Source organism: Macaca thibetana, chromosome 5, assembly GCF_024542745.1.
Source record: "Macaca thibetana thibetana isolate TM-01 chromosome 5, ASM2454274v1, whole genome shotgun sequence".
In the NCBI taxonomy this organism is placed as follows: Eukaryota; Metazoa; Chordata; class Mammalia; order Primates; family Cercopithecidae; genus Macaca; species Macaca thibetana.
This window is the reverse complement of record NC_065582.1, coordinates 119,995,312-120,008,700: the sequence shown is the minus strand read 5'-3', so window position 1 is coordinate 120,008,700 and position 13,389 is coordinate 119,995,312. Positions and strand designations below refer to the sequence as shown.

The 13,389-nt window shown below is 33.0% G+C and overlaps 1 protein-coding gene across 2 annotated transcripts in view; it reads left to right on the top strand.

The window, feature by feature from the left end:
- UBA6 (ubiquitin like modifier activating enzyme 6) overlaps nt 1–13,389 on the top strand; it is a 119,859-nt gene that overhangs the window by 53,149 nt on the left and 53,321 nt on the right. For both annotated transcript variants that reach the window (XM_050792455.1, XM_050792454.1), the window contains exons 19-29: nt 1,697–1,878; nt 4,053–4,158; nt 5,201–5,290; nt 5,396–5,476; nt 6,247–6,375; nt 7,838–7,889; nt 7,975–8,038; nt 9,216–9,285; nt 10,626–10,697; nt 11,255–11,372; nt 12,525–12,718. In XM_050792455.1, coding sequence (XP_050648412.1) covers nt 1,697–1,878; nt 4,053–4,158; nt 5,201–5,290; nt 5,396–5,476; nt 6,247–6,375; nt 7,838–7,889; nt 7,975–8,038; nt 9,216–9,285; nt 10,626–10,697; nt 11,255–11,372; nt 12,525–12,718 — 1,158 coding nt within the window. The remainder of the gene's footprint in view (nt 1–1,696; nt 1,879–4,052; nt 4,159–5,200; nt 5,291–5,395; nt 5,477–6,246; nt 6,376–7,837; nt 7,890–7,974; nt 8,039–9,215; nt 9,286–10,625; nt 10,698–11,254; nt 11,373–12,524; nt 12,719–13,389) is intronic.

Here is a 13,389-nt window from a genome sequence, read left to right as displayed (position 1 = left end):
GGAGTAGATTGCAAAAATTTTCTCCCATTCTGTAGGTTGCCTGTTCACTCTGATGATAGTTTCTTTTGCTGTGCAGAAGCTCTTTAGTTTAATTAGATCCCATTTGTCAATTTTGCTGTTGCATTAGTCAAGCAAATTTGCTTTTACTTTAGAAATGTTTCAGCCAGGCGCAGTAGCTCACGCCTATAATCCCAGCACTTTGGGAGGCCAACACAGGATTGCTTGAGGTTTGGAGTTCAAGACCAGCCTGGGCAACCTAGGGAAAAACCAGTTCTACCCTAAAAAAAGTTTTTGAAAAATTAAAACAAAACAGATTTTTCTTTATTGTTCAACAACTCATTGCAAGTCTTAGTAAACTAAGCTTAGTAATGTCATGAACAGAAAGTAACTAAAACAGATGTCATAGTTAATCTAATTGCCTCCCTTATCCAAATATAATAGAGAAAGTAACAGGGTCCATTGTGAACTAAAATATGTTGCAAAGTGTCTTTTCTTAACTTGGTGCATTTTATTTAGGAACTATAAAGGCCTGTTCATTCTTATTTTACTGAGTTCTAACAAAGTTTTCATTTGTTTGTACATTTAGAACACTGATAAGTGAAATGTGTCAACCTAACAATGTGAGAAGAAACAGAAATACCGTTAAAACTAGATGTGTGAATTTAAAAAATGGCCTAAAGATGTTTAGTGCCAAAGCAAATGCAAATGAACAGTGACAGCACCTGAAATAACAATCACGATTTAAAAATAGTCACTAAATCATTTTAAGAAAATAAAGAATAAATTATATTTAGAGTGCAGTAGTACCCCTTAGCAGTGGTATCCACAGTTTTGCTTGCCACAGTTTCAGTTAGCCGTGGTCAACCAGGATCTGAAAATAGATGAGTACAGTGTAGTACAATAAAATTCTGTATTTTGAGAGGGAGAGACCATACTCATATGACTTTTATTAATGTATATTGTTCTGATTGTTTTGTTTTATTGTTATTAATCTCTTACTATGCCTAATTTATAAATTAAACTTTATCATAGATATGTGTGTATATGAAAATACATAGTATATATAGGGTTTGTTACTGTCTGTAGTTTTAGGCATTTTTGGGGGTTGTGGAAGGCAGATGAGGAACTACTGTACTCTTTTTTATAAAACTGAAACACAAATAATTTCTGAAAATATATCCATCCAGAACTAATGATAGTTTTAAAATGTTAGTACCAAACTGTTAAACTCTCATATCTCTAAGAACTTATCTTCTGCAGAGTTGATTTCCAATGTTTTACTGAGTGTGTTATCATTTTTTTCTAAGCACTTACCAAGTCAAACATTATTACTAGGGAAAAGTTGTGATTGGACTTTTAACTTTTTTTAAGAACTGTAAAGTACTTAACTATGAGATAGAAGGTGTTTAGATTTTTATTAATAATTTGTAAATTATTTAGACTAATGTGCATTATTAATGTAGTGTGATTACAATGAATGTAATTTCTACAAGCCAAAAATGAAAACTGGTCTCATTACTCTCTCTCTCTCTCTCTCTCTCTCTCTCTCTATATATATATATATATATATATATATATGTATAGACTATGATTGAACTTAACACATTCTTATCACTCTGGAGTATATAGAAAAATCATAGTCCTTTTTTTGTTGTTGTTGTTTAACATATTCCTTCTGCTTATATTATTTGTTTAGAAACCTAAAAGCTATACTGCTGCTGATGCTACTCTGAAAATAAATTCTCAGATAAAGATAGATGCACACCTGAACAAAGTATGTCCAGCCACTGAGACCATTTACAATGATGAGTTCTGTACTAAACAAGATATAATTATTACAGCATTAGATAATGTGGAAGCCAGGAGATATGTAGACAGGTATGTTCTTGAAATTCATGTTTCTACAGTATTATCTTTAGTTTTCACTTCTGTTTCCCACATTACTTATTGAAAAGTTATGGAATTACCTGCTTATTCTTTATGTTTCTAATGTAGTACTCCTCAAACACAAACCCTTTGATGATTTCCCATTATACTTAGAATGAAATTCAAAATCTGTATCATAACCTAAATGTTTTTCATGGAGTACTTTTCCCTGTTCACCACGCCAGTGTAACATTTACCAGTCTTCTTTGGCTCCCTTATTCTAGCTGTATGTGCTTTTCAGTTTTTTGGCTGTCTTTTGTTTTTTCTGAATTATAAAGCTATTTTTAATACTTTGGGTGAAGTCCCACTGCAATAGAAAACACAGAAGGGGTAACTTCTTCACCCCAAGAAATGGCCCAAGGGAGAGAGGCTACCTGACAAGGAAGCACAAAATGTACCCATTGCAAACTCAGGGCAAAGGGAATGCCATCAGTACTGGGTCCTCTGAGCACTAGAGGAGGAAACATGATTGTGGTGGGACTGGCTTCAGGCCCATGGGCGAAGGGCACAGGGGTGGACACCAAACCATACAGCTACTTAGGTTCCTCCTCCTTCTCGTTTTCCCTTTTCTGCTTCACCTCCATGATCTCCAAGTCCCTCTCCTTGTGGGCAGCAGGAGAAAATCCATCGTCTTGGCACTTTCCCTTAACTGTTTGCGTATTCTTCTGTTTTTTCATATTCTTCTACCAGGCGAGCTCATGCTGGTTACCTGCAGCAGCTCTGACCTGCCCCCGCTCCTTCTGTCTGTGCCTTTAAGTTCTTACCAGGCCTTCAGCACTTTTTTACCTCAGGGACTTACACATAATATTCTTCAGCCTCAGAAAGTTCTGTTTTTCTTGCTTTAACATTCCTGATCTGTAATCTCCCTATCTACTCTTCATCTAGTTTAGCTTTTTTTCTTCATCCTTTCAGTTTCAGCCTAAATTTCTTTATCCAAACAGACTTTCTTTTCCCCCAAATTCTAAATTAGATCCTCCTATGGTGATTTTCATAGCACCATGTACTTTTTCCTTCATGGCACTTACTTTTACTGGTATACATATTTATTTAATGTTTGTGTCCTCACTAAATCATTCATCCAGGGACCATTTACTTTCCATCATTGTATCCTCAGTGCCCAACACATGATGTCATTTATTAAGTATTCCTTAAATAAGTAGATGAATGAATGACTTTAAATGTGTTCACCTTACGTGTTTATATGACTCCTCAATGTTAGGGTGTAGAGCAGATATATTATCAGAGGATAATTTATCAGTTGAAAAATATGAAAAGTATGTAATCTTGGGTCAAAGAGGGGAAGAAAATAAAACTTTAAGAAATAAAAATTTGTAGAATATGAGTATTATAAGTATTGAGAAAGAAGATTAATAATATTTGGGATAAAGAAAATATTGAGAAGAGATAGTGTGATATAACTTGTAGTTAGAAAATAACCAAAGAAGAAATATAAAGCAAGGGAAAAGGAGTAATACTGTTAGGAATTAACCGAGAGATAGAGGTTAAGAAAGTCCCAGATTTAGGGTAAGAGTAGTAGGAAAGAGAGAAATTACTAGATTGAACAACAAAATTTGTATATATAGTGCAGAATAGGGGAACAGGATTGATCCACTGTTTGATAGTACTGTATCTGTTTTCCTAAAATACTGCATTCAAGAAGTGATCAGTATATGAAATGGTCAATAGAAAGTAGTAGGGGCCGGGCGCGGTGGCTCAAGCCTGTAATCCCAGCACTTTGGGAGGCCGAGACGGGCGGATCACTAGGTCAGGAGATTGAGACCATCCTGGCTAACACGGTGAAACCCCGTCTCTACTAAAAAATACAAAAAACTAGCCGGGCGAGGTGGCGGGCGCCTGTAGTCCCAGCTACTCAGGAGGCTGAGACAGGAGAATGGCCCGAACCCGGGAGGCGGAGCTTGCAGTGAGCTGAGATCCGGCCACTGCACTCCAGCCTGGGCGACAGAGCGAGACTCCGTCTCAAAAAAAAAAAAAAAAAAAAAAAAAAAAAGAAAGTAGTAGGATGTCCTTTCGTTACATTGTTATTGCTCACTTTTTTGTTTTTTACTTGTTATCTTTTCAAGTTATTGCTCACTTTTTTGTTTTTTACTTGTTATCTTTTCAAATAGTCGTTGCTTAGCAAATCTAAGGCCTCTCTTAGATTCTGGAACAATGGGCACTAAGGGGCACACTGAAGTTATTGTACCACATTTGACTGAATCTTACAATAGTCATGTAAGTGAATCAGTATTTTGAAATAAATGTCTTCTTTATGTCTTATAATTTTTGTCTTGATCAACAATTTGATTTAGCTTTCCTAATCCTTCTGAGTTTGCTGTGCCAATGATGTTCATACATATGTGCATGTACATTTTTTAAATATAATTGAACTTTTTTTTAATTATCAGAATTTTGTGTCTGTTGTTTCTGGAGCATTATTCTACTGTTTACTATTTATTTCTCAGAGCTGCTTAGTTTTCTAATACCCTTTGAGTTTAAGATTGTTTGATAAGAACAAACTATTACATTGAGACTAGAACTGTCAACAAAGACATAAAATTTTATTCGCTTGCTGAGACGAAGTGAGCCATTTTAGATTAGGTAAACCAATAAACCTAGGCAAAATGTACTCTATAATAGAATGTGGATTTCTTCAGTGGTACTTTATCCACAAAAAAACGACTTAGGTATTTGCCATTTATTTAATTTATCAGTTGAAAAATATGAAAAGTATGTAATCTTGGGTCAAAGAGGGGAAGAAAATAAAACTTTAAGAAATAAAAATTTGTAGAATGTAAGTATTATAAGTATTGAGAAAGAAGATTAGGAAACCTGTATCAAGCATTGAGGACGTATTTCTGCTCCCAGATGTTTTTCTCTATGGAAAAACTCATGCTTTTCCGAGCATTATACTGGGTATTCCTGAATTACTTTTCAAAGCAGGGAGTGTTATAAAACTTTACATTTCACCTTGATTCATGAAGAAAAAAATGATTTATAGATGATGGTGTGTCATGAGTACTACATGGTGCTTTAAATGAGTACACAAATAATAAATAAGATTCATGTTTGGCATTACATAGCTGTTAACAAATAGGTTAAATGTCAAAAGAATTAACTTCTCTTATTGCCTAAGAGAGCGAAGATATAAAAATGTCTGGTTGGATTTTATTTATCATTGGATTTTTAATAGCCTTAAAGCTCAAAAGTAAATTAAACCAATAAAAATTGGTCATTGCTGCTCCTTAAGTATCTGTGGTCATATTTTATAAATTAGCGGGATCCCCCAGAAGAGGAAATACCATTTTGTACTCTAAAATCCTTTCCAGCTGCTATTGAACATACCATACAGTGGGCAAGAGATAAGGTAAAAATTCCTTTTTAAATTTATTTTCTTTGAAATGAGAAAGAAGATATTTCTGACTTTAAACAGCCTTCTATTTGTAATTTTTTTTCCTTTTCTCTGTTACAGTTTGAAAGTTCCTTTTCCCACAAACCTTCATTGTTTAACAAATTTTGGCAAACCTATTCATCTGCAGAAGAAGTCTTACAGGTAAAAATCACTACATTTTAATACAAGCTTAACACTTTGTGTCAGTGTAATCTTATTTTCAAGTCATCTACAAGTGATTTATTTTACCTCCATAAAGAGTGATTGTATATAAAAAGTGAAATGATACATAAGGAATCTTGAAATTAGGTCACAAATTATCCTTTTGGTTTGGTTAAACTATACAGAATTGTCAATATTTGACCATGTTTAACTCACAAAACAGCAATTCATATGGTTCAAGCTAATAAAGATATGATAATTATGATAGAAAGGCTACAAATAATAGAAGGGCTTTTATTAAGCCCTTTGGAAAGAAAAAATTGAGGTAAGTTCTAGTTAAAATTTCATGAGGGAACAATTATCTCCAAGACTTATTACTCTTATAGTGAAGGCAGCTTTAAAGATGTTTTCTCACTTTCTTTTAATCTTAATATAATAACAAGGCCCACTTTTTAGTATCAAATATTCATAGCACTTTTAGTAAGTACATATATTATAGTACTAATAACTTAGAGCTAGGAAAATATGAGGATAATTTGTAAGATAAGAAATCAGAGTTAAAATTTTGTGTGCTATTTCTTACCTTTCCCCTTCTCAAACAGAAAAGAAAGAGCTTAAAGAAGGAAGGAAAAGGAGCTTGAGGTGAAAAAAGAAAAGCATAAAACACATGAGTTGACACTTCAAACTTAGGCAAACTTTTGTTGGGGGATGTATATATGTTTGTAATTGGAAATATGTTGATTTTTTTTTTTTTTTCTCTCCCATTCTAGAAGATACAGAGTGGACACAGTTTAGAAGGCTGTTTTCAAGTTATAAAGTTACTTAGCAGAAGACCTAGAAATTGGTCCCAGTGTGTAGAATTAGCAAGATTAAAGTTTGAAAAATATTTTAACCATAAGGTAAGTATGCATTGTGAGACATTAAGAAAAGGTCTGACCTTGGCTTATTTAGTTATTAACAAATTAATTTCATTGACCTGAAATGTATATTCTTTCTTTTGGCAAGCTTTTCAGAAGTTAGTAGTAAGTTAAATGAGAACACATGCTAATCTAAAAGAAGTTTATTAAGAATAGAAGAAGCAAGAAACTGAGAAAATAGGCGTATTCAGTCAGAAATTTTGCTGGGATTTTGCTATTTCCACCCATATCCGATAATCACTCTTTATGTCTGTTTCCCCATCTGTAAAATAGAAATAATAAATTTGTATCTAATACGTAAGGTAGTGGTGAGGATAAAAGGAGGTAAGACTTATAAAGCATTTAGAACAGAGCCTGGCACATAAAAAATTACTAAATATTAGCTGTTATTCTTACCTCCAGTTAAATATAGTTGCTGAAATGTGTGTTGCATTCTCTTTAGTCTTTCCCTCTCTTTAGGCTCTTTAGTTCATCTTCCTTAAAAACAACTTGGAAAAAAAACAAACAAAAAAACAAAAACGGGGTTTCCCTATGTTTTCCAGGCTGGCCTGGAACTCCAGGGCTCAAGTGATCCCTGCCTCAACCCTTAAGTAGCTGAGACTGCATGTACACGCCACCACACCCCACTTAAAAATATTTCATTTATACTACTTCTGTCTTTTTACTTTCGTCAGAGCTCTACTTCTTGGAAAAGTGGTCTGTACTACTCAATGTTACCACTTCCTCACCCAGTAAATTTGACTTCTTTGCTCATTACTCTGCAAATTGTTCTTAACATGGTTATCAGTGACCCCTTTTTCAAAAATCTAAGGGACTCTTTAGTTCTTATCTTCTGTGATTTTTTTTTAAACTTTTTTTATAATGAAAAATATTCAGCCATAGAAATGTAGAGGAAATAGTATAATGAACCCTAATGTAATTGTCATTTACCTATCACCCAGGTTTAGCAGTTATCAGTTCATAGATAAATCTTGTTTCATCATCGTCCCCGTTCATTCTTACCTTCCCCTAGGTGATTTTGAAGCAAATCTCAAACATGTTATCATTTCAAAAATACAAAGTACTGTGTGTTTTTTCTGGTTTTGTTATTTAAGTATTAGCTCTTTTAAAAGAACAGAATGACATGTAAAATATGCCACCATTTATATAAAAAGGAGTGAAGTAATCTACATTTGTTTGCTATAGATACCACCTCCCAATAAACCTACAAATAGTGATAGAAAATGATATTTTAGATTTTTCATTTATGAGGGGCAGTGACAGGAGAATGGACAGATGGAATACAAGGGTGGTAGGGAGACTTCACTGTGTATCTTTTAATGTGTTTTGATTTTTGAAGCATGTGAGTATATTTACTACACACAACATTTTAAAATTTTTTTTAATATTTTTTCTCAGATAATATTAAGTAGTGGGTGTCTTTAATTCATTTTTTTTTCTTTAGGCTCTTCAGCTTCTTCACTGTTTCCCTCTGGACATACGATTAAAAGATGGTAGTAAGTATAAATGTTGAGAATAAATTTTAATGACATTTATTACTGGCTACATACATTGAAAATAACATTTATATCTTTTTGCCAGGTTTGTTTTGGCAATCACCAAAGAGGCCACCCTCTCCAATAAAATTTGATTTAAACGAACCTTTGTAAGTATTTATATTTAGTTTGATATGTATCCTTTATTATGTATTTCTTCACTGTAAATTCCTTAACTGTACATTGCAGAATGAAACCCTTAGGCTCTTTAATGTTAAATTATTTCATCCCTGTTCATTTAAGAGTTAACAAGTCATTCTGACCAGGAAAGCCAGCCACAACCCTTCCCACACAAATGTGAATCCATTCATTTACATGGTAAATAACCTCATTATTTATAATAAATATCTAAAGTGAAACCAAAATCACCTTTTTTACTTTATCCATAAATTAGTAAAATGACAATTTGTTTTTACATTTAATGAAATCAAATATAAGAATCTTCAGTTATATGGAGGAAGAAATAATTACTACTGCATAACTCCCTAAATCTCAAATTATTTTCAAAGGAGTTGGTCTTTGTGTGAATACCTTGAAGCACTATATTAGATACACGTTAGATTCACACTTGTGTGTGTGTGTATGTATATTTTTTCTATTTCTTTCTTTTTTGTTGTTTTTTTGAAAGAGACAAGGTCTCACTATGTGGCCCAACCTGGTCTTGAATTCCTAGGCTCAAGCAACCCTCCCACCTCAGCTTCCCAAGTAGCTGGGATTACATGTGCATCCCACCAACCGCACCCAAACTTATGTATATATATTTTTAAACACTTAGCTTGCCTTCACTAACCTTACTTTCAGCAGATAAGTCCATGCTTAATTTTCTTATCTGGTGGTGGTTTTAGGCTTCCAGTCACCTTATGTTGGACTGCTTCTTCTATAAGACTTTCTTTTTTTGTTTTTAAATAAACACATTTACTTAGTGTGAACTTGATATATACTCATTAAGAACAAATATATAATATTTCTTATGACTTAAAATGAATTATTGTTCACTGGTCTGAGTTTTCTGCTTCTGTCCGCTCACTCTTCTTCCCAAGGTAGTCATGATCACTACCTGAATGTTAAGTGTTTTCGAGAATAACTGTTCGATGTTTTGTGTTTTATAACTTCTGTAGTATTTTGGTGTAGACCAGAATATTTTTGTCTAACTTAAAAAAAAAAATCCTGAAATAATAATTCTGTGGTTATATTTCTTCAAACTACATTTAAAGGCTATAGTTCGTAATGAGGTATCATCTTTAAAACTGTGCATTCAAATTTTGCTTTATTTTTTAATTTCAAAAGGCACCTCAGTTTCCTTCAGAATGCTGCAAAACTATATGCTACAGTATATTGTATTCCATTTACAGAAGAGGTAAGATATTCTTTAAGCCTTAGCAAGTGATGCAAAACCAAATTAGAATTAGATGACTGATGTACTAATTGCATCAAAACATGTTTATTTGTTGTAAGAATCATTCTTTTGATGTAGAATTTTTATTGTATTTTTACCCATACTAACATAATGGAAGCTGAAAGCTCATTGCAGTATTGCTAAGTAGAAGTCGGATTTTTCTTTCTGAGTTGAAGCAGTGAAAAACAGCATTATTTGTTAAAAGCAGTTAAACTTTGTTTTAAAAATATTTATAACTTGCTTATCAGCTTCAGTTATCCTAGTTATTCTAAAAAGCCACAGCAAACCATTTCATCGCAATTTTGAAATATTTCAAAGATATATTCTTTGTTAACATTTGTTTGATTTATTTTGTAATAATTTACGTGCTTTTCAGGCAATCTGAAAATGCTCCCTTATATTGACATTTCTTACTTTAGCATCATACTCATTCTCTTAAACATCATGTTCATTGACTAACATCTAAAGAGCCTAATACGGTTTTATGTGAGAGGCATCTGTCTCTTTTCTTCACAAATGCATGTTCTAGCTAAGTAAATTGCTGTACTTTCAGGTGCACTGAACAGAGAAATATGAATCAGATCCCATAATTAATATTGGCTATTTTGGATTCAGATAACAATGTCTGTTTTAGATTAATCCTTTTTGGAATTCATACAAATAAACTGTAAATATTTGGTAAAAATAGTGGCATTTAGTCTGATATTCTTTTTGGGAAAATCAGTGGTAATTTCGTGGTAAGTGTGGTAATTGACCTCAAAAGCACTATGTCTCAGCTTTTGCCAAACAGCTTCTCAATGATAAATGTAAATGCAACCCATAGCTTTAAATTCATCTAAGTTCATCTTTAATCATTTAAATATTTCCCTCCTTCTTAAGGTATGAATTCCATTTACTTATTTTACTTACTGAGTATAACTTACTTCAGGAAACTTTGTAAAACATTAAAAACATAAAACATAAAGCTAAGGGAATTAAAACTGACTGATCATGTCACTCAGTTTTATATTTACAACCAGTCCTAAAACTGCCTTTTAAAAAATTTGCAGAAGGACTAAAATTTCAAGTTTGTTGACTAATAAGTACTTTTTTACCCCTTACCTTCTCCTCCCCCATAACCTTTATGGGGGGATATTTTTATAGAAATAAAGGTAAATGTCTCAAATGGATGTCTACATATTCAGATAATGAAGTGTTCACATATTGTAATATGATTAAGGACCTTTTGTAGGATATTTTTAGCTTTAGAATTTAGAAATAGAAGAAAATGTTTGTTGGTAAAATTACTTTTTTAAAAACAGGACTTATCAGCAGATGCCCTCTTGAATATTCTTTCAGAAGTAAAGATTCAGGAATTCAAACCTTCCAATAAGGTATGTTTAAAAATTCATTCATTCAGCAAATAGTTTGGGAATTTGGACTTGTATCAAGTCCCATTCTAAACCTGGAGAATATCACAACGAATGGTTCTTGCTCTTGCTCTTGTCAGTGCAACTTGAGTTTAAAGTAGATTTGTCAGAATCACAAACTGTTGATTAATACTTATTTTATTTTAGTGTGGAATTTTTAAAAAGATCAGTATGGAGTTAGATTGTATGAGTTACTCAGTAAATATTTTTTATGCCCACTATATCATCGTGGGTATTAAAAGTTAGATATATTGGAGTTCTGTCAGTGAACAAGATACATAAAGATCCCTGTTGTTATAGAGCTTACATACCTGTGTGAGAAGATAGATAATAAAATACATACATGAATAATATCATAATACTTTCTAAAGGAACATATAAAATAAATTGGACCACTGATTAATAATATGAAAATATAGAGAGAAAATATTTTCTGTTTGTAATTTGATAAAACAGTTAAATGCTAACCAAACTTAGATGCAGGAAATAACATTAATAAAATTATATTCATATATTCAAAGGTTGTTCAAACTGATGAAACTGCAAGGAAACCGGACCACGTTCCTATTAGCAGTGAAGATGAGAGGAATGCAATTTTCCAACTAGAAAAGGCTATTTTATCTAATGAAGCCACCAAAAGTAAGGGAAAATCTTTATAAAAATGTTTTAAACTGGGTGAGTTTTCATTTCCACCAAGCTCTACACCTAAGAATTTATAGAATTTAATCACAGCAACAATAATGATGATAGTATTGATTGATTTCATGATCATATTAAAGTCAGTATTCATCTTTAACTGTGACTAAATTCATCATTTTCCCCACTGTTGCCCTCAAAGATTGAAGTCTAATTCTCCAAATCACATTAACTGCTTTGTTATTGTTTTTCTGATTGTTTTAGTTCTTTAGATGGTGAGCAGGTCTAAAACCATGAATGAATAGCTCTGTTTTTAAGGAATTAAAAATTCAGTTTAATGGGGTCCTTGTGGAAACTAATCTTTGGACAGACCCATTTAAATCACTTTAGGATAAAGAACTATAACCAGAACTCTTCTTAGGTTCTTAGTCTTCATAATTACTGATAGGGAATACAGAATGACCTATATACACTTCCTTGCTAGATGGACTTAAATATAAAAATACAGGAAAACTGAATTTTTAATTCCTTACAAACAGCCATACACTCATCTGTTTTGACCTGCTCACCGTCTTTTAGTTTTATAAATTAGTGGTTCCCAAACTTTTGGGATTTTAAGCATGGACCAGTAGAATTTCAGGAAAAATAACCCAGAATAACAATAATTAGAAGGATCTTGGGAACCACTGATCTACAAAGATTTCAGAAATTACTTATTTTAATTTGACCAACTGACCCTATTCTTAGTTACCAGAGGGAAAATGTTTCGGAGTAGGATTTGTGGAATAAATTTTTGAACTATACCTAATGTTGGCTTTTTTTTGTAAACCACTTGATAGCAGATGTGCAGTATACAACTTTCTTATTTTGCTATTTATTAAAAATTTTTTTTAAATACAGAAACGTCTCTAGTGGCATTAAAACTATCATTTTCTTTCTTTTTATTTTTTAATTTTAAAAATTGGCTCTCTTTAATCATGGGAAAAGCTGTTTTCATGGCCTTCAATATTAGTTGCCTGGATTATTCTTATGTTTCTCAGTCATGTAAAAATATAGAAAGGAATCTTTAAAAGTTAGTAAACCCACATTGCTTTTTACCTATTAAAATCTTTACTGCTTGCTATGGAACTTTGTTTTTCTGGTTGGTATAATCAGGTGACCTTCAGATGGCAGTGCTTTCATTTGAAAAAGATGACGATCATAATGGACACATAGATTTCATCACAGCTGCATCAAATCTTCGTGCCAAAATGTACAGCATTGAACCAGCTGACCGTTTTAAAACAAAACGCGTAGCTGGTAAAATTATACCTGCTATTGCAACAACCACTGCTACAGTTTCTGGCTTGGTAAGTTTATTATTCCTTGAATAAAAATGCTCCTTTTTCATTGCTTTTTCCCTGACTTCCCCATCATACCAACCGAGTCACTCAGAGATATTAGAGAGGGAAGGATAGATATTAGATCACATAATTTAAAATTTCAAAATACTTTCTGAAAATGCAGTCATCTGTATTTTGAAGTTTTACCTAAATATGCATTGTTTTGTTTTGTTTTGTTTTTGAGATGGAGTCTAGCTCTATCGCCCAGGCTGGAGTACAGTGGCGCGATCTCGGCTCACTGCAAGCTCTGCCTCCTGGGTTCACGCCATTCTCCTGCCTCAGCCTCCCTAGTAGCTGGGACTACAGGCGCCCGCCACCATGCCCGGCTAATTTTTTTTGTATTTTTAGTAGAGATGGGGTTTCACCGTATTAGCCAGGATGGTCTCGATCTCCTGACCTCGTGATCCACCCGTCTCGGCCTCCCAAAGTGCTGGGATTACAAGCGTGAGCCACCACGCCCGGCCCTAAATATACATTTTTAAAATAAAAAATAAGCTCAAGATAGATTATAATTTTTCTTATAGGCAATAATCTTTTCACTGATCTTTACGTCTTTCATACAAAGCAGGTACTCTGTTTTTCTTGAATAAAATGAACTTCCCTAATCTGTATTCATAATGATTCAGAATCTTTAAGTG